This window comes from Aethalodelphis obliquidens, unplaced genomic scaffold (assembly GCF_003676395.1).
Source record: "Aethalodelphis obliquidens isolate GAN/ISIS:26980383/991018 unplaced genomic scaffold, ASM367639v1 scaffold23, whole genome shotgun sequence".
Classification (NCBI taxonomy): Eukaryota; Metazoa; Chordata; class Mammalia; order Artiodactyla; family Delphinidae; genus Aethalodelphis; species Aethalodelphis obliquidens.
Window position 1 is genome coordinate 8,254,394 of NW_020837967.1, and position 22,075 is coordinate 8,276,468.

Here is a 22,075-nt window from a genome sequence, read left to right on the forward strand (position 1 = left end):
TCACAATAATAAATTAGCTACACAATATATGCTCATTTAGGAATATCCATTAGATACAGTGTTTCAATGATATAGTCTTTATACAGCAGAGGGGAAAAAAATGGAGAAACTATAGTTAAAAATGGTTACCTATTTAAAAAAAAATGGTTACCTACTTAAATGACACAAACCTAAATTTAAAACATCAAAAGCCTCATCTCATAATATCTTCAGTAAGTCAATCAACTGAGATTTAAAAGTTTATTGGTTAAGGTGAGTAACATATACATTAGGTTAAAGCAAAAACTAATAACATATATTGAATATATTCTGTGTATAAGACACTAGATAAAGTATAGTCTCTATCCTCAAGGTGCTCACACACAACATCTTACCGAAAAATCTGAACAAACTTTTTGGCCAACCCAATACATTTGATATGTATGTGTTTAAAACATAATATAGGAAAATAAATTTCTAAAGGTCAAGGGCATACCAAACATAGGTGCTATAGGATTCATTATAACTTTATGCCATAGATAAAGATTAAGCAACAAGCAACATAAAAACTGTAAGAATATCTGCAAAATAATCCAGGACAGATGACAAAACTTAAAAGTTTTACTATAAAACTATTTAATGATTCATTATAACAATACTTCTGCTTCAATTATTATCAGTTTAGTTTCAGGAGATAATAGTACAGTACTGAACATTGCCCCACCCAGCTGCCCTTTGGCAGAGGTTGTTAACTTGGCAATACCTTCTTAAATGTTATATAAACACAAACTGTATTTACACTTATATGGGTTTCCTAATGAGTGATATATGGTGTCAGCAAAGATAGCAAAGGATCATCAAGTCTAGCTCTATCAGTTTTCAAAAAATATAAAAACGTGTGGTTCAGAAGTAAGGATGAAGGTACCATTTAAACAAAACTCTTAGAATCATGCCTTCATGTAAACTCTCTTCATCAGACATTTAAAAAATCAATACCTAAATAAGTTCCTATGTTATTTCTCTACATTTTGTTCATTCACTCTTCTTTCAATCCCTCATATGTCCTCCTCCAATTTGGTGTTTGAGATTACAAAAGGAAAGCTATTTTGTGTATATTTGTTTTCAAAACCTTTTGTATCTGCACTTAATGAATGTTCGTTAATAGTATTGAACATTCATTACTTAGCCAAATGATAATTAATGAAAATAGGGAACATGACATTAAATACTATAGTAGTATATTAGTGTTATATTCAGTTAATTTTACACTCTGGCACAATGATAGTAGTTAAAAGTATCATTAAAAAAATACACGTTTATTGTGGAAAAATACATGTTTATTGCAGAAAGATATGAAGTGAAAAGTCAAATTCCCCCTTTCCAAGCCTCTCCACCGAAAAAATATTTGAATAACGGCCTTAAACTTCCCAACATTTGTCAAAGACATAAAATTACAAATTCAAAAAGCTCTGCAAAACCCCAAACAGCATTAATATGAAGGAAACCATACCAAGACAGATCATAATCAAACTGCTCAAAACCAACGATAAAGAGAAAAATCTTGACAGAAGCCAGAGAAACGACAGGCTAAATATGAAAGAACAGCTCCAATGACTTTTCATCCAAGGTGCAAAGGTCCCATACGAGTATGAAAAAGAGAACACTAGGACCATAGAACAGGTTTTTTTTTTTTAAGTAGTAAATATATATGTACTTTTAAAATAAGAGAAATCGTTTTACAAATGAATATAGTTGTTCTTTCCTTTCTTTCCCTTCATATCAAAAGTTTTCAAAAAGTAGACTTTATGAGTATGCGGCCTTAGGCATCCCCATCCCAGATTTTTTAAAAACATACCCAAATCCGCAGTCATTAAGGGACTTTTCTTTTCGACAACAATATAAACTGCTTAAAATCTGGATAATATATTTGTCTCAGGCTTGAAAGATCAGCAGGCAATTAATTCCCATCCGACACCTCCCCTTCAATTACATGCCTTTTCAACGCAAAAGAAGAAGTAGGTTAAATAAGCAAGACTAGAAGCAGAAAGAAGGCTAAAGGAGGTGAGATTCAGAAACTGGGGCCTCAAGCCTCTGCAGAAGGCTTGTCCAGCCGGGCATGCACGTACCATTTTTCGGCAAACTCTGGATCACCTTCACCGCCGCCTCAAACCGGGTTTCATGCACGGATCTCGTGTCCGCCATCTCCAGCCTCCAGCGCCGGCCCCGGTCCCAAGGTCTGTCGGCTGGAATCAGGCAGCAGCAGCAGCACCACCTTTCCCAGGAGCCTGCATGAAACTGGAACATGGAGCGCAGCCGCGGATCAACATGCCCAAAGGGAGGAGGACCCGGAGCGCAGCTGGTCAGTTCCCCGTGGCCCTGCCCTATCCAGGCCACACAGTCTGAGATGGCCCGCTCCTTCCTCCTCCCCGGGGCGTGACCTAGGCTGGGGAGGCCGGGCCGCCCAGACAGAAAAACAACTCACCGAGAGGAAGAGCATCTCTAGCAGAAGGCGGAGGGGCCCCGGGCACTGGTGGTCGCTGTGCCGCTGACCCACCCGCAGGACCCTGGCGGAGCGGCCACACCCCCCATCCCCGCGAGGTCCGTCTGTGCGTCCGCGCCCTCCCCGCAGCCCCGCCCCAGAGTCTTGGGGGGACCCACTCTCTACCGCCACCGTCGCCGCGCAGCAAACTTCACCCACCCGCCCAGCAGCCTTGGCGATGACGCACGCCGTCTGTCTGTCCCTGGAAAAGGGCCGGAGAAAGCGGAAAAGAAGAGCAGCGAGATGGATCGGCGGAGGGCCCCGGGCTCGTTGTTTGAACAGGCCCGACCGATGTGTCGGCGCCAGGGCAGCCGAGGCGGGGTTGCAGCGCGTGTAGGCACCGCTGGGCAAAAAAATGACTGTGGTCCCCAGCGCCTGTCCTCTCTTAGGTTAAGGTTTGAGAAAGGTGATGGGACTTAAGCAAAGAGCTTTAGATCCAGAGAGACCTGGTGCGAACCTTAAATTCTGCCATTTAAGTTCTGCGACCTAGGGCAAGTTACTTAGCCTCTCCAGCGGCAATCTTCCTAACACCCGAAAGGGTAGATGAAAGGATTAGGGATGCTGGATGGAGGTGCTTAGCAGTGCTTGGCTCGCAGGTCTTTGACAGCTTTAGCCGCCCCGAGACAAGGACGTCCGAGCAACAACCAAAGGAGAGGGGAGGTTGCCCGCTACTTAGACTGGGCGGGGGGAGGGAGAGCACCTTCCCTTGCACCAACCCCGACTTCGATCCCCAGGGATCCGGGCTCCGTACAGCTCCAGCCCGAGCTAATGGGCGACAGGGCGTGGGGGAGGGCTGAACGAGGGACCAGTACGGATCATCAACCCTAGAAAGAGGTACCCTGGGCCTTCACCTTTCTAGCACATCGCCCCGCGTCCTCAGGCATCTAGGAAGCGCCCCCAGGCCCAAGGCGGGGGTACTGCTATAGGTTCTGGGGGTGGAGTCCTGCTGCCCGGAAATCCCAAAGTCGCCAGGTCCCTTTGTCAGTTCGGGAGGGGTTAGGAGGGTGACTAGTTTAAATCTAGGCGCAGACTCTTAAGTTACTCTTCCCTTCGAGCCGCAGTGCCGGCATTTACCTTGGTATTGCCGGGCAAGGCCTGTCCGGTAAGGTCCCCGACGCCCGCCCCTCGCCCTGCCCCCGCTGGCTTGTGGGAAATGTAGTCCCCGCTCCGGGCGCTTCCGGACACCTCCCTCTGGCGGCGGGCGTTCCTCCCACCTGTTCCGGTTCGTTTTCTCTGTCCCGCAGATGCTGGAGCCGTTGCGACGGAAGTCCCGCCTTGCTGCTGCGTCGCACTTTGTGCTACTTCAAAACACCACATCCGCTTCCAGCCAAAGGGATAGACACTCAGTGGTCCTTTCAGAGGTATCCAGGTGGGGCTGGACTGGAGTGGGAGAGCTGGGGTCTTGTTTCTTGCTTCTGATGCTTACTAACTTTGAGATCGTGTGCTGTTAGATTACCGTCAGGTAATAAAAACTACGGCTTACTGAGTGCCTGATACTTGCCAAGCACATAATATGTATTCCAAAAACGCTGTAGGGTGTTTGTCAATGAGGAAATTGAACCATATTAACTCATTTGCCCAGGGTCAAGTAGCAGTAAGTACAGGAGTAAGTAGACAGAGCCAGGAGTCAGTCAAAGCAAAAAACTCTTGCTTTATATCTTGGATTTTTTCCAGGACAGCAGAGTGTAAGAAACTAACAGTGTCCAGCTAGGGAGATTTTATGTGTTTAATATCTACCGCTTCCTCTACTCTTTCCTTGCTCTTTTATTATGTATCTTTTCAGTTCCAGTCAGTCGTGCATACTTATAAGAGGGCTTGGGTATTCATTTCGTATCTAGGACTTCATTTTAGCAACTGTTCATTAAGCTTATGTAATAAGCGAATTTACAGTACATTGGTCTTTAAGTTATGATGAATAAGAATTTTTCTGCCAGTGACTTCTGTTGTATTTCCATTTGCTGGTACTATGAATTTCCAATCAAGGAGAATAGCATAAGGAGAAAAGACATTGAGGTTATTCAGGTAAAGGTATTTAAAAAGTAGCTCCTTCTTGTAGCTGTGCTGGTTTAGATGTGATACTTCCTACTGAAATGTAATGATGAATATGATGGATTGAATCAGTTCCTAAGGTGCCTTCCAATTATGTAATCCTGTAATTCTACCTAAAATATATCTCATGGAACACTAATGCCTTTTAGTACTTTCAGTACAGTGCCTAATATGAAGCATTTATTTTAAATTGAGATATATTGACATATAACAATATATTAGTTTCAGGTGTACAACATAATGATTTGATATTTGCATACATTATGAAATGATCACTGCAGTAAATAAAGCATTCTTGATCATTTATTTCTATAGATATTTTTATATAAATTTATTTATTCATTAATTTTTGGCTGCATTGGGTCTTCACTGGTGCACGCGGGCTTTCTCTAGTTGAAGTGAGCAGGGCTACTCTTTGTTGCGGGGCGCAGGCTTCTCATTGTGGTGGCTTCTCTTGTTGCAGAGCACAGGCTCTAGGCACACGGGCTTCAGTAGTTGTGGCTCATGGGCTCTAGAGTACAGGCTGAGTAGTTGTGGTGCACGGGCTTAGTTGCTCCGCGGCATGTGGGATCTTCCCGGACCAGGGCTCGAACCCGTGTCCCCTGCATTGGCAGGCGGATTCTTAACCACTGCGCCACCAGGGAAGCCCTCTACAGATGTTTTAATTAAGAATGGGTCCGCTTCTTACACATGGCCACAAGAAAGGTAAAATAGTACGTTTAAGGGTTTTAAGAAACATAAAGGAATAAATATTAAAATAAAAAGGATTCTTTTAGATGCTCTTTCCTTTACAAACATTTTAAAAGTCCTGCTATGTCTCATGTAATGTAATTGACACTGAAGTTACAAAGCCTTTCAGGGAACTCAGTCTAGTGTGGGAAACAGGTATGTAATGTAATAATTACACCGCAATGCAGAAGTGTTAAAACTGAAAGATATAAAAAACACTATATTATGTGTACCAAAAGTCAACTACAAAAGTGTTCATAATAGCACTGTTTGCTAACAGCCCAAACCTGGAAGCAACTCAGTGACCATCAACAGTGGAATAGGTAAATATGGACTACTGAAGAGCAATGAGAGCAAATGAACTACATCTGTTCAGCATCTTCCGTGAATCTCAGAGGCGCAAGGGAAAAGAATCTAGATTCAAAAGAGACCGTATTGTATGATTCTGTCTACATAAGTTTCAAACAGGCAAAACCAACGTATGTTCAAATTCAGGCTGGAGGTAAAGTGTCTGGAAATGGGAAGAGGGAACTTTGAGGTTCTAGTATTGTTCTATTTCTTGAGTTAGGTGCTTTTCACGGGGGTACAGGGGTATGTTCACTTTGTGTAACTACTGAAATGCATAACTAAGGTTTGTTTATTTTTCTTTGTATATGTTATCCTTCAATTAAAACTTTCATTTAAAAAATTTAAGTGCCATGGGAACAAGAGAAAGATTAAATCTATGTGACAGATGAGGGGGATGTCACAGAGGAAGCAACTTTTTAGCTGGTTCTTCTGGAATGGGGAGAGAGTCATTCTAGGTAGAGGTAGAAAAGCTAAAACAAGTGATCATTTTGTAATGTATAGAAATATCGTTATCACTATGTTGTGCACCAGGAACTAACATAGTGTTGTAGGTCAATTATACTTAAAAAGAAAAACAAACTCATAGAAAAAGAGACCAGATTTGCAGTTACCAGAGGTGGGAAGCGGAGGGAGGAGGAATTGAATGAAGGTGGTCAAAAGATACGAACTTCCAGTTATAAAAGAAATACTAAGGATGTAATATGCAACATGATTAATATAATTAACACTGCTGTATGATATATATGAAAGTTGTTAGAGTAAATCCTAAGAGTTCTCATCACAGGTAAAAAAATACTTCTTTTTTGTTTATTAAACTTCCTGTGATAATCATTTCAAGATGTATGTTAAGTCAAATCATTATGCTGTACACCTTAAACTTATACAGTGCTGTATGTCAATTATATCTCAGTAAAACTGGAAGAAAAAAAAGCTAAAACAGTACACCATATGTGGTTAGCAGCAAGTTTGTTCACATGATGGCAACATAGTTATGAGGGAAGGTGGGTCAAAGCACTGGATGAAAGGTCAAAGCACTAATTGAGGCCGACTTGAAGGTCATATATGCCATGCAAAGGAGTTTGTACTTTGTTATGGATCCATGAAGACTATTTTTGTAACAGCTACAGTTTGGTTAGGAAAGCAGAACTACTATGATTGATACAGTATAAGAGATTTTTTTGGGGGGGGATTTATTTTTGGCTGCGTTGGGTCTTCGTTGCTGCGCACGGGCTTTCTCTAGTTGTGGTGAGGGTGTCTACTTTTCATTGCAGTGCGCAGGCCTCTCATTGCAGTGGCCTGTCTTGTTGCAGAGCATGGGCTTCAGTAGTCATGGTACGCGGGCTCAGTAGTTGTGGCTCTCAGGCTCTAGAGCACAGGCTCAGTAGTTGGGGCTCATGGGCTTAGTTGCTCTGTGGCACGTGGGATTTTCCTGGACCAGGGCTCGAACACGTGTCCCCTGCATTAGCAGGCGGACCCTTAACCACTGCGCCACCAGGGAAGCCCGGTATAAGAGAGCAATTACAGGGATTAGAGTTTACATAACTGTGGGAGCTGATAAAGAGGCCTTTGGAACACTTTGCCTCTGTTTCTGGAGGTGAGGCTAAAATGGCTATAGGTCAGCATATCTTATAGTCAGGAACTGGTGTGAAGGACTGAAGAGCAAACTGAGACCCCTAAGCACAAACTGAAACCAATGAGGACAAATTGAATCCTATGTTATCTCTCACTGCTTCTAAATTCAGTGATGTGCATATAACCTTCAGAACAAAATGGTACCAGTCTCCATGGAGCTGAACTCATGCCTGACTTAAGACCCAGGGAAGCTGTGTGTCAAGCTGCTACTCCACGCCTGGTATCCTTCAGAGCTGCTTCACTTCTGCCTGCCAAACCTCACATAAATTCATCTGGGAGGGGACTTCCCTGGTGGTGCAGTGGATAAGAATCCACGTGCCAATGCAGGGGACATGGGTTCGATCCCTGGTCCGGGAAGATCCCACATGTCACAGAGCAACTAAGCCCATGTGCCACAAGTACTGAGCCGGCACACCTAGAGCCCGTGCTCCACAACAAGAGAAGCCACCCCAACGAGAAGCCCAGTTATTATAATTATTACTTGGCGTGGCCAAATTTTATTCCAGAAATATATAGAAAGATAAACATTAAAAAATCTAACAGGGGGGCTTCCCTGGTGGCACAGTGGTTGAGAGTCTGCCTGCCAATGCAGGGGACATGGGTTCGTGCCCCGGTCCGGGAAGATCCCACATGCCACAGAACGGCTGGGCCTGTGAGCCATGGCCACTGAGCCTGCGCGTCCGAAGCCTGTGCTCCACAACGGGAGAGGCCACACAGTGAGAGGCCCGCGTACCGCAAAAAAAAAAAAAAAAAAAAATCTAACAGGAACTTCAGTGGTGGTCCAGTGGGTAAGAATCCGTGCTCCCAATGTAGGGGGCTGGAGTTCAGTCCCTGGCTGGGGAACTAGATCTCACATACATGCCACAACTAAGAGTCTACATGCTGCAACTAAGACCCGGTGCAGCCAAGATAAATATAAATAAATAAATATTTTTTAAAAAAGAGTTCTCATCACAAGGGAAAAAAATTTTTTTAAATCTAACCTAAATAAAAAGAGAAATTGAAAAGACAAAACAAAAACCCAACCTTGGCTGTTATTCAGAAATACCATCTGTTATGGACTTAATGTTTGTGTCCGCAAAATTCATGTGTTGAAGCCCTAACCCCCAATGTGATTGTATTTGGAGATAGGGCCTGTGATAAAGGCTAACTGAGGTCATAAGGGTGGGACCCAAATCCAATAGGGTGGTGCCCTTATATGAAAAGGAGGAGACACCAGAACTCTTTCTCTCCACTATGTGAGGACATAGAAAGAAAGTACCTATCTATAAGCCAGCATCTTGACCTTGGGCTTCTCAGCCTCCAGACTGTAAGAAATAAATTTCTGTTGCTTAAGCCACCCAGTCTATGGTATTTTGTTATGGCAGACTGAATGGATAAAGACTCCAGCCATACTTCTGAAAGACAGCCAAAGAGGAAAAAGAAATGAGGCATAAATGAAAGAAAGGAAGAGACAAAATTTTTAATTTTGGATAATAGAATTGTCTAGAAAAATAATATTGAATAAGCTAAAATGCTATTAAAATGAATTTGAGTTCAAGCAGATGAATAATTTGAGATAAATATACAAAATCTATAGTTGTCTAATATTGGAATGCAGAAGTCAAGGCCAGATAGATTAAAGACTTAAATATAAAAAGTAAAACTAGGGTCTTCCCGGGTGGCGCAGTGGTTAATAATCCGCCTGCCAATGCAGGGAACATGGGTTCGAGCCCGTGTGCTACAACTACTGAGCTTGCAGTCTAGAGCCCACGAGCCACAACTGCTGAAGCCCGCACGCCTAGAGCCCGTGCTCCGCAACAAGAGAAGCCACCGCAATGAGCAGCCCACGCACCACAATTAGTAGCCCCCACTCACCGCAACTAGAGAAAGCCTGCGCGTGGCAACAAAGACCCAACACAGCCAAAAATCAGTAAATAAAATAAATTTTAAAAATTTTTAAATAAAAAAAATAAAAAGGAAAACTACAGATTCTTAGATGATAAGACATTCTTAGCTAATGCAACAAGACAAAAAAATATGAATGAGATATAAGAATCAGGAAAGAAAAAGTGAATCTTTCATTATTTGCAGATGATATGTTTGTCCACGTAGAAAATTTAGGGGAGGGAATACCCTGGCGGTCTAGTGGTTAGGACTTGGCACTCTCAGTGCTGAGGCTCAGGTTCAGTCCCTGGTCAGGGAACTAAGATCCCACAAGCCGTGAGGCACAGCCAAAAAAAAAAAAAAAAAATTAGGGGAAGCAACAGTTATTACAGTGAAGAAAGTGTTCAGCTGAACATAAGGTCAATCAATAATGATCCCTTAAACCAACACTAATCAATTAGAAAGTGTAATAGAAAAATATTGACAACAGCAATACATTCCAAAGTACCAGGAACAAATAAAAAATGTGTAATACCTTTATGGAAAATAATGAAATTTATCAATGGGCAAAATTATCAAAATTTATCAACACAGCCAAAAATAAAATTAATTAAAAAAGAAAAAAGTTCTTAGGGCTTCCCTGGTGGCGCAGTGGTTGAGAGTCCGCCTGCCGATGCAGGGGACACGGGTTTGTGCCCTGGTCTGGGAAGAACCCGCATGCCGCGGAGCGGCTAGGCCCGTGAGCCATGGCCGCTGAGCCTGCGCATCTCCGCAACGGGAGAGGCCACAACAGTGAGAGGCCTGCGTACCGCAAAAAAAAAAAAAAGACAGTTCTTAGAAGAAAAATAAAACAGCTGCTGCATTGCACAACACCAGAGGGTACCATTCGTGTTTTAATGGATTTTAGTCGATGCCCCGCGAAGTCATGCAGCACAGTGGTCTTGTTTATGATTAAGTATTAAGGAAAGGTTTACATAACAAGCCCCCCAAAATAGAATTGGGAAAAGAAAATATGGATACTTGTCTTAGCTTAGGCTTGCATTAACTAAATACCACAGACTGAGTGGCTTAAACATCAGACATTTATTTCTCACAATTCTGAAGGCTGAGAAATCCAAGATCAGGGTACTAGCTGCCTGGGGTTCTTGGTGAGAGCCCCTTCCCTGGCTTGCAGATGGCTGCCTTTTTGCTGTCCTTTCCTCAGTGTGATGAATGCTCATTGAGAGAGAGGTCTCTTTCTCTTTATCTTCTCATAAGGGCACTAGTCCCATCATGAGAGTCCCCAAGTTCATGAACTAATCAAAACCTAATTACATCCTGAAGTCCCCACCTCCAAAAACCATCACACTGGGGATTAGAGTTTCAGAATATGAATTATTCGGGGCAGAATAAACATTCAGTCTACAATATGTTTTACTACATCCAAATTGAAAACTTTGGTGTGAAAGAAGATATATATAGATAGATAGATAGATAGATAGATAGATAGATAGATAGATAGATATAAAACTAAAAGCATGCTACCGATTTGGAAAAAAATCTTTCAACATACTTTTTGAATATAAATTTATTTATTTATTTTAATTATTTATTTTTGGCTGCATTGGGTCTTTGTGCTGTGCGCAGGCTTCTCATTGCGGTGGCTTCTCTTTCTGCGGAGCACAGGCTCTAGGCTCTCGGGCTTCAGTAGTTGTGGCACACAGGCTCAGTAGTTGTGGCTCACAGGCTTAGTTGCTCTGCAGCATGTGGGATCTTCCCAGACCAGGGATCGAACCCATGTCCGCTGCATTGGCAGGTGGGTTCTTAACCACTGTGTCACCAAGGAAGTTCCTCAACACATATGTTGAGTGATAGTCTCTATATCCAACTCCCTTCTCCCTTGTCTCTATAGAGGTTATAGAAAGCTAAGAACTCAATTTCCTAGACTCTCCTACAGCTAAAGGTAGCCATGTGTCACAGTTCTGGTGTGTGAGTATAATGGCAGTTGCTGGATAGTGCTTCTGTGAAGGATTTTTTACAGGTAAAGATTTAGTTGGCTTGCCTCTTAGCCTTTTACCCTCATCCTTCTTCTTAATGAAAAGTTGTTGAAATGGATAGAGGTATAGCAGCTATCTTACCCCATATATAACAAGAGTCATGTATCAAGGAGAAGAGGAGGCCGAGTCCTTGATGACATCATGAATACCAGCACCAGCCTTGTTTGGTCTATTTGTCCTTCCAAATTTCCTGAATATAAAAATATAAACATCAGAAAGCTGTTTGTAATAGTAAACAGCTTGAAACAAACAAAATACCTTCAAGTGGAGAATGCATAATAAAGTGTGGAACATTTAAACAATGAGATACTATACAGTGATGAAAAAGGAATGGACCATTCGACTGTGAATCACAAGAATATAATGTTAAGTGGAAAAAAAATTTGTAGAATATATAAAACACAAAAAACAGAAATATAAATTTATACAAACGTAATGTGTAAAATATACAAACGTGTAAAATATCTTTCAATAGAAAGATAAACACTAAATTCATGCTAGTGATTGCCTTGGTGGGTGGAGGGACTGGTTATGGCACACAGAGAGTCTACATTTTTATCTGAATATTTTATTTCCCTGAAAAAAGCAAATATGTGAAGTGTAACAAATTTTATTTTGTAGAATTTTACCCAATTGCCCCACATTGCTTATTGAATAATTCACCTCTTCCCCCCGATTTGAAATGCCCCCTTTAAAAATACTAGTTCCCACAACCCAGCAGCAACAACAAAAAACAGATTTAAAAACGTACAAAGGACTTGAACAGACATTTCTCCAAAGAAGATATGCAGGTGGCCAATGAACAGATGAAATGATGCTCAGCACCACTAATCAATTGGGGAATGCAAATCAAAGCCACAGTGAGATACCACATCACATCACATTAGGATAGCTATTATCAAAAAATCAGAAGATAGCAGTATTGGTGAGGATGTGGAGAAATTGGAACCATTGTGTATTGCTGGTGGAAATGTAAGATAGTGCACCTGCTCTGGAAAACAGTATGGCAGTTCCTCACAAAATTAAATATAGAATTATCAGGGAATTCCGTGGCGGTCCAGTGGTTAGGATGCTGCACTTCCACTGCCAAGGGCCCGGGTTCAGTCCCTGGTCAGGGAACTAAGATCCTGCAAGCCCTGCAGCGTGGCCAAAAAAAAAAAAAGATTAGAATTATCACATGACCCAGCAATTTCCCTTCTGGACATGTATTTGAAAACAGAAACTCAGACATATGTTTGTACAGTCATGTTGATAGCAGCACTAGTGACAATACCCAAACGGTGGACCCTATTGTCCATGAACAGATGAGTAGATAAACAAGATGTGGAACATACATATGACGGAATCTGATGCAGCCTTAAAAAAATGAAGGAAATTCTGATGCATGCTACATGGATAAACCTTGAAGACATTATGCTAAGCCAAATAAGCCAGTCGCAGAAGGACAAATATTGTACTTCCACGAGGTACCTAGAGTAGTCAAATTCATATAGACAGAAAGTAGACTGCTGGTTGCCAGGGGCTGGGTGGAGGGGTGAATGGACAGTTATTATTTAATGGGTATAAAATTTCACTTTGGGAAGATGAAAAAGTTCTGGAGATGGACAACGGTGATGGTTGTACAACATTGTGGATATATTCAGCATTACTGAACTGTACACTTAAAAATAAAGCAGTAAATTTTATGTTAAATATATTTTGTCACAATAAAAACTCAACTTTATAAATTATATGCCCTTGGAAAATGTGAAAACGGTGGGAAAATGGAGAAATCCTACTTCACAGAACTTAATTTTGCAATGCAAATCTTTTTTTTTTTTTTTATAATTCAGGGCTTTGTGTTTATTTCAGCAAAGCCAAATCCAGTAAACTGTTTTCATCCAGGATTAATCAGAACTACAAGGTTGGACTGTTCTCCTTCAGAATAGGCCAATGTGTTTCAGATAGGTAAATGGATTTGCCTTAAACAAGCAAACGAATGAACAAACTAGTTCCTATTATATTTGGGGGCTTCTTTCTGGACTTTCTATTCTTTTTCTTTTGTCTCTTTATCTATTCATGTGCCATTACAAAACCATTTAAGTTATAGTAACATTTCAAGATGTTTTGATTTATTTTGTTTTTGGATGTGCTGAGCAGCTTGTGGGATCTTAGTTCCTCCGACCAGGGACTGAGCCCAGGCCACAGAAGTGAAAGTGCCGAGTCCTAACGATTGGACTGCCAGGGAACTCCCTTAAATATGTTTTGATAACATATAGGGCTATATTTTCTTATGTAAAATAAAAACTCTTCACTGCAGTATTGTGGTGATAAAGTTTGAAAAAAATTTAAATGTCCTTCCACATGGAACTGAGTGAATAATTATGACCCATCCAATCGGTAAAATACCATAAAGAATAAAGGGGCAGTTTTAACGTATGATATGGAATGATCTCCGAGATATGGTTAAATAAACAAAAAAGAAAGAAGGAAGAACACTATGTACGATTTAGGTAAAAATTTTGTTTTTATGGGCATAGAAGAACTACAAGGCCTATAAGAAATTAATAACATTTGTTGCCTCTGGGGTTGGTTACTAGGAATCAGGTGTGATTCTCAATGCATACTTTTTTGAGCTTTTTGAATATTAAACCATGTGAATGTCTTACAAATTAAACTAAATAAATAAAATCTGAAAAAAAAGATACTGTTTGCTCAAAACACTTATGGGACTATTAGGACTACATTCCTACTTACCCTGCTCCTTGGGTTGATATCAAAGTGTTGCTCTTATATGGACATCTCCATCGACTTGATCTGGTGGTCCAAGAATTTTACAAACTTTTCCGACTAGGTTTCCAAATAAGAAATGTGTTTTCCATCACCAAGGAATACTCTTATATGTATATTATTTAAAACAAAATTTTCATTAAATAATACTTGTGTTATATACTCTAAAATTGTCTCCTCTTTTATTTTTAAAAATCCTGGTCATGATCCATTTTATTGATGTTATGATCATAGTTAGAGATATTAACTGATTTTCTAATGAAAAACACTGGTGTTCTTTAAAATTATAAGATTATAATTGAATTCTTGCAAACATTTTTGAAGTATTTCTTATCGATTCTCTGTGAAAATGAAAAAGAGTGTAATACTGGCCAGTAGTGGAATAGTTGAGTCTAAAATTCTTCTGCATCATGTGTAGAGTATTGGCCTAAGATATCCACACTTGCAATTTGCCAAAATAAAACAGTATACAATCTAGAGGCAAAATATAGTAAATTTATGCCTTTATTATTTTATGGGATTCATATCTGTCAAGATAACAAATTAAACACACTAACAGAGATTGAGTCTTATTCTTTTTTTAAAAAATTGAATATTTATTTATTTATGGCTGCGTTGGGGCTTCGTTGCTGTGTGCCAGCTTTCTTTAGTTATCTGAGTGGGGGCTACTCTTCGTTGCAGTGTGCAGGCTTCTCTGGTTGCGGAGCACGGGCTCTAGGTGCACAGGCTTCAGTAGTTGCAGCACGTGGGCTCAGTAGTTGCGGCCAGCGGGCTCTAGAGAGCAGGCTCAGTAGTTGTAGCACACAGGCTTAGTTGACCCGCGGCATGTGGGATCTTCCCGGACCAGGGCTCGAACCCATGTCCCCTGCATTGGCAGGTGGATTCTTAACCACTGGACCACTGGAGAGGTCCTTGAGTCTTATTCTTGAATTCACATCAGCTGTACTGGACTCTTTAAATTGTTTTGGTAGTAGAAAGTCTTTGGTGGACAGTTTATTTAATCTCAGCTTATAAGAACACAACTGTCCATAAAGGAGTTTAACTGCACTCAGTCTAAAAAGGCTTGGATTCCACCATTGACAGCTGGTGCTAAGGAAAGCCAGGAGGTGAGTCCAGAGATAAGTCATTGGAACAAGTGAGTCAGAAATTTTATATATCCCTTCCCCTCAATCCCGTTGGTACAAGCTTCATCCTGCAGCCACGTCTAGCCTCTTAGGAAAGCTGAGAAATGTAGTTTACTTGGATGACCTAGTGAACAGTAGGAAGGGAAGAACAGATTTGTGAGGGCAAACAGTTTTGATCAGAAATGCTTATATTTGTTGAACACAGTTTTTTCTCTTTGTTTTTATGTTTTGCTTTTGAATGGCAAAATACCGTAAGCAAAGACTAAAGTAATTGTAAAGTCATACAAGGTGTTGTAACCCATTTAATATCCTTAACATATGAGGAGAATCTACAAATCAATAAGAGAACGTGAACAACAATACAAAAAAGTGCAGTGGACTTGAACGGGCAGTTTTTAAAAGTGGAAATCTGACTAATCAATAAAGAATAAACATACGAAGAGATACTCAAGCATACAGATTAAAATAATGAAATGCCATTCTCCATTCAGTATACTGGCCAAAAGTATAAACACCAAAAATATTCATGGCAGGCAAGGATGCAACTAAAGGGACAGACTTGCTGACTGAGTATAAATGACTGAAGCTTTTTTTTCTCTAATATTTGTTATTTCCTTCCTTCTTCTTTACTTAGTATGATTTAGTTTACTCATCCTTTTCCAGTGTCTTAACATGACAAGTTAGGTTACTGATGTGGGATCTTCCTTTCTTTCTTTTTTATTGTGGTAAAATAAACATAACAGAGATTTCCATCTTGATCATTTTCTAGTGCACAGTTCAGTGGCAGTAAGCACGTTAACACTGTTGTGAAGCCAAGATCACCATCTACCCCTACAACTCTTTTCATTTTGTAAAACTGAAACTCTCTACCCAGTAAACAATAACTCCCCATTCTTCCCTCTCCCCAGTCCCTGGCAGCCACCCTTCTATTTTCTGTTGGTATCATTTTAACTGCTCTAAGCACCTCATATAAGGGGAATCACGTAGTGTTTGTCTTTTTGTGACTGGCTTATTTCACTTAGCAAAATGTCCTCAAGTTTCATTCATGTTAGACTTCCCTGGCCGTCCCGTGGTTAAGACTCCACACTTCCACTGTAGGGGGACACAGTTTCGATCCCTGGTCAGGGAACTAAGATCCCACATGCTGCGTGGCCAAAAAAAAAAAAAAAAGTTCATCTATATTGTAACATATCAGAGAATTTCCTTCCTTTTTAAGGCCGAAAATATACCATTGTAAGTATATACCACATTTTGCTTATCCTTTAATTCATTGATGGACACTTCCTTCCACATTTTAGCTATTTTGAATAATGCTTCTATGAACACGGGTATACAAATATCTTTGAGCTATTTGCCTTCAATTCTTTTGGGTGTATGCCTACAAGTGGGATTTCTGGATCGTATGATAATTCTATTTTTAGTTTACTGAGGAATCTCCATGATTAGTACTAGTACTTATTTAGGACTGACTGCATTTCTGTTTTTGAGTTCTATAGGTAAGCCTGAATTTTTGTAATGTAATCCTTTTTCTCTTTTTCTTTTTTCCTCCCCTTTTCCCTTTTTCTTTCTTACGGTATCTTGAGTTGTTTTCTGTAACTTCCAACTAAAGAAATACTAACTTTACATGAATTGTCATTTGCCTTTAGACTTTTATTTATTTATTTATTTATTTATTTATTTCAGCACGCGGGACCTTTCGTTGCAGCGAGTGGGCTTCTTCCTGGTTGTGGCTCCAGAGCGCGCAGGCTCAGTAGTTGTGGCACACGGGCTTAGTTACCCCTTGGCATGTGGGATCTTAGTTCCCTGACCAGGGATCGAACTTGCGTCCCCTGCATTGGAAGGCGGATTCTTAACCACAGGACTGCCAGGGAAGTCCCTGTCTTTAGACTTTTTTTTTTTTTTTTTTTTTGCGGTACGCGGGCCTCTCACTGTTGTGGCCTCTCCTGTTGCGGAGCACAGGCTCCAGACGCGCAGGCTCAGTGGCCATGGCTCATGGGCCCAGCCGCTCCGCAGCATGTGGGATCTTCCCAGACTGGGGCACGAACCCATGTCCCCTGCATCGGCAGGCGGACTCTCAACCACTGCGCCACCAGGGAAGCCCCCTGTCTTTAGACTTTTTAAATGTCATTTTGTTCAGTTGTATTAGCCAGGGAAAGAGAAATTACTCTAGATATTTCTAACAATAAGGGATTGGTAAAACCACTGGAAGGGTTGGAGGGACAAAGTTCAGGGAAGGGCCGTTGCTAGTACCCAGTTCGCCACGAGGTTCAAAGAAAGTAACCCTTGTTATTGCTGGCGAGGTCAGCTGCTCTGATAGTCGCAGACATGTGCAGCAGCCTCCTGAAGTTGAGAGAGGGAAGTGGAGGAGGTTGTGTTGGTTCAGCAGCTTCCAAAATTAACAAGTGATTAATTCATTCAAATCATGCTGGAAATATTGCAGCTTCTGGTAAAAAAGAAAACACAACATGAGATTTCATTTAAAGGATATATTTTTTCCCCAAGCACCCCAGGCGCCTTTCATTTTTAGCCGTTGCTAATTTTTATTTATTTCGTGATAACAGCTTGCTCCACACTAAGATAACACTGGCTTGGCTTAATGTGTCCAAGAAAGCTCTTTCTGTGTTAAAAGAATCAGGCCTGCCTGAAAACTGGCAGATGGGCTTGACCTCCTACAAATGTCATGACTCTGCATAAAAAGACACCCACCATCAAATTTTATTATCAACTATAATAAAATTTGGAGTGTTTACAGTTCATTTCATCCCCTGAAATCTTCTTGTCTTGCTAAACTGTTCAAACAGAGTGTCCTATTAACCCTCCTTCCTTTTCTGGAGATTCCTGGGTGGTACTGTTAATTTGAAAAGAAACAAGGCAAGGTAATAATTGAGGGTTGTAGAATCTTAGGATGTCAGTTAATTCCCTGCAATGGACTAAATTGTGTCCCCCCAAAATTCATAGGTTGAAGTCCTAACTTCAAGTACCTTAGACTGTGAATGTATTTGGAGGTAGGGCCTTTAAAGTGGTAGTTAAGGTTAAATGAGGTCACAGGGTCCTACCCTAATCCAATATGAGTGGTGTCCTTATCAAAAGATGAGGGTTAGGATACACGGAGAGACACCAGGGAAAAGGCCGCGTACGAACAAAGTGAGAAGATGGCCATCTTCGAGTCAAGGAGAAAGGCCTCAGGAGAAACCTACTGACTCCTTGATCTTGGACTTGCAGCCTCCAGAACTGTGAGGCAATCAATTTCTATTGTTTAAGCTACATAATCTGTGGTTATTTTGTTATGGTGGCCTGAGTAGACTAATACACTCTCCTCTCCTTTTTTTTTTTTTTTTTTGAGAACGTGATCATGTCACATAGTGTAGTGGATGGGGACCCTGGGGATGGGGGAGAAGAGCCCTGGTTGCCTGACTCCTGGTTTCTGTCTACTGTACCACATTGCTCCTCTACATTCTGGTTTGCTGACCACTAACTTCCAGTTTAGTATCCTGGGATGCAATATTGTGAATTAGCTTCCCAGGAGTCTGAGGTTCTCTAAGTATACGCAGTGTCCCCCCTTGTGTGTCAGATAACAAGATAGTCCAAATTATGATGTTGCCTGGCAAGTCTCTTCATCCCTCTGAACTAAGGTCTTTATGATCGTCAGCAATCTGCTATTTCAAAGTGGAATACATGAAATTTCAATTTCTCTCCAAGCACATGTGCAGAATTTGCAGTTACAAACTGTTTTTCATGACCAAAATGATTAGCTTGACTAGACATCCATGAAATGAAACGTACAATGTCTGATTTTCAACAGGAGCCCAAGGAATCCATCAAATTGAATACTGTTATTCTTTATTCTGTTGAGATTTATTTGAAAAAAAAATAACCCCACAGAAAAATACTAAATCAGGGAGTTCCCAGGTGGTCCAGTGGTTAGGACTCCGTGCTTTCTTTGCTGAGGGCCCAAGTTTGATCCCTCATTGGGAAACTAAGATCTGCATGCTGCGCGGCGCAGCCTAAATAAATAAAGTAAAATATTAACATAAATAAAATACTAAAGGGCTTTCCTGGTGGTGCAGTGGTTGAGAGTCCGCCAGCTGATGCAGGGGACGCGGGTTCGTGCCCCGGTCCGGGAGGATCCCGCGTGCCGCGGAGCGGCTGGGCTCGTGAGCCATGGCCGCTGAGCCTGCGCGTCCGGTGCCTGTGCTCCGCGACGGGAGAGGCTACAACAGTGAGAGGCCCGCGTACCGCAAAAAAACAAAAACAAACAAACAAAAAAATACTAAAGCATTAAAGACTATAAAAGTGCACATGATGGGAGAGAAGTTGGACTCTCAAAAGTTAGCATCATGCTCATAATTTAGTGTCACAATGTGTACCTATAATACTTAATGTTAACTCTTGAGCATTTAGTCACCCTTACTACTGGGAAAGGCAAGCTGTCTTTTTGGATTGTATGACTTTTCATCATATATCAAAGGCAACAAAAATATGTAACTTTTTCCTGTTCTCTAATATTCGAAGCAAGGGATTTTTCTCCTGCCTGTACTTTCTGGGGTCATCTTCAGTTAGATGTAATTTAGTTACAATAAAACTCACAAATTTTAAATGTGCAATTCCATGAGGTTTGACAAATGTATATTTTCATGTAACCCCCACTACAATTATGATGTAGAACATTTCCATCACCCTTAAAAGTTTACTTATGTCTCTTTGGAGTCACTCCCCTATCCCTCTTCTGGCCTCTGGCAAAGTCTGATATGATTTCTATCACTGTAGGGTTTTTTTTGCCTTTTCTAAAATTTCATATAAATGGAATCATACAGTATGTAGCCTTTTGTGTATATTCTTTCACTGAGCATAATGCTTTTGTGATTCATCCATGCTGTTGTGTGTATCAGTTTGTTCCTTTTTAGTGCTCAGTAGTACTCCATTATGTGGATATATCAGTTTATCTATATGGACATATAGTTCTTTTCAGGTTTTGGCTGTTTTGAACATTTGCTTATAAGTCTTCCTGTGGACATGTTTTCATTACCTGGGAGTGGAATTGCAGGATCATAAGTGTGTTTTACATTTATGAGAAACTACATAATTGTTTTCCAAAGTGGTCTTACCATTTTGCATTTTCACCAGTGATGTATGAGAGCCACATTTGGTCCACATCCAAATTTTAGTCATCCTATCGGTTATATAGTGGTATCTTATTGTGGTTTAAGTTTTCATTTACTTAATAACTAATGGCATTGTGCATCTTTTTGTGGTTTATTTTTTGTGTGTCTGGGGGGTTTGTTTTTGCCATTGTATGTCTTCTTTGGTGAAGTGTCTCTTCAAATCTTTTGGCCTGTAAAAAAATTGGTTTGTTATCCTATTATTGAGTTGTAAGAGTTCTTTATATATTATGGATACAACTCCTTTATTAAATATTTGTTTTGCAAATATTTTCTTCCAGTCTGTGGTTTGCCTTTTCATTTTATTTATTTATTTTATTATTATTGAGTTATAACTGACATATAACATTATATTAGTTTCAGGTATACTACATAATGGTTTGATATATGTATATTTCAAAATGATCACCACAATAAGTCTAGTTAACATCTGTCATCATGCATAGTTACAAAACTTTAGTGTGTGTAATGAGGACCTTCAAGTGCTACTCTCTTTCAAATATGCAGTATGATATTATTAACTATAGTCACCACGCTATACTTCATTTTGTTAAAGATGTCATTTTAGGAGCAAATGTTTTTAATTTTCATGAAATCCAGTTTATCATTTTTAAATTTCATATTTCATGTTTTTACATCCTTTTTAGTTTTTGCTTAACCCAAGTACACTAAGATTTTGTCTTAGTTTTAGAAACTAAAACTAAGAAATTTTTTATTGTAGAAATTTTATTGTAGAAATTTTTATTGTAGAAATTTTACAGTTTTAGCTCTTTCATTTAGGTCTGTGACCTATTTCAGTGAGGCACAGGATTTTGAATCTCAAATTAAAATATCTTTTAGGAAATAGTTTGAAACCGGCATCCCTGCACAAATAAAGAACATTAACTGGTTCACACAAATTGTCTCCACCCCCTTCCCCCCAACCAATTAAAGTGAAGGAGATACACATAGAACTGATATTTATTATTCAACTTAGTCACTCTGGAAAGTATGCAAATTTCTTACTTTTTGTCATTGCAATTTGTGTTATGTCCTCTTTTTCATAGCTAATATTGATCATCTGTGCTTTTTTGTTAATTATATTGTTAAAATATTTTATATAAACTTTTTGCTTGCTTCCTTGGTCTCTGATAAGAATGTGTTAAAATCTTCCATTTATGAAAAAAAATTAAAAGAAATCTTCCATTTATGGTTGTCAATACGTCCGTTTTTCCTTGTAAAGATTTGGGTTTAGGGACTTCCCTGGCGGTCCAGTGATTAGGACTCTGGGCTTCCAGTGCAGGGGGCACGGGTTTGATCCCTGGTTGTCCGGGGAACTATGATCCTGCATGCCGCATGGCCAAAAAAAAAAAAAAAAAAAAAAGATTTTGGTTTATATATTGAAAGGCTGTGATGTTGGCTGCTGCAAAGTTATAATTACTTGTCTTCTTGATGCTTTGTTCCTTTTATTATTATCATCTAATGCCCTCTTGTATCCTTTGTAATGTTTTTTGGCCTTGACTGTAATTAATTTGACATATTTCTGTAACAGTTTTTGCTCAATAAATATTTTTCTATCCCTTTATTTCAATATGGCTTTTATAAGTATCTCGTCTAAGCAATGTATAACTGGATTTTTTTTCTCTTAAAATACCATATGATGGGCTTCCCTGGTGGCGCAGTGGTTTAGAATCCGCCTCCTAATGCAGGGGACAAGGGTTAAAACCCTGGTCCGGGAAGATCCCAAATGCCGCGGAACAACTAAGCCCGTGAGCCACAACTACTGAGCCCGCGTGCATAGAGCCCTTGCTCCGCAAAAAGAGAAGACACCATGATGAGAAGCCCGCGTTCCACAACGAAGAGTGG

The 22,075-nt window shown here is 40.3% G+C and overlaps 1 protein-coding gene and 1 long non-coding RNA gene across 8 annotated transcripts in view; one reads left to right on the forward strand and one right to left on the reverse strand.

Annotated features, from left to right (window-relative positions):
- The window catches only part of ACBD5 (acyl-CoA binding domain containing 5), a 35,059-nt gene extending 31,379 nt beyond the window's left edge, over window positions 1–3,680 (reverse strand). The window contains exons 1-2 of one of the 7 annotated variants that reach the window (XM_027121669.1): window positions 3,593–3,680; window positions 2,106–2,274 (exon numbers count right to left, since the gene is read on the reverse strand). In XM_027121669.1, the coding sequence (XP_026977470.1) occupies window positions 2,106–2,181 (76 nt within the window). In that variant the 5' untranslated portion in view covers window positions 2,182–2,274; window positions 3,593–3,680. Of the gene's footprint in view, window positions 1–2,105; window positions 2,376–2,461; window positions 3,209–3,592 lie in introns of those variants that run through there. The other 6 variants (XM_027121665.1, XM_027121667.1, XM_027121672.1 and 3 more) reach the window with 6 other exon arrangements.
- On the forward strand, window positions 2,467–16,904 carry LOC113628293 (uncharacterized). The gene is made up of 3 exons (XR_003435967.1): window positions 2,467–2,577; window positions 3,763–3,879; window positions 16,755–16,904. It is a non-coding gene; the product is annotated as an uncharacterized LOC113628293 (long non-coding RNA).
- The last annotated feature ends 5,171 nt before the right edge of the window (window positions 16,905–22,075 follow it).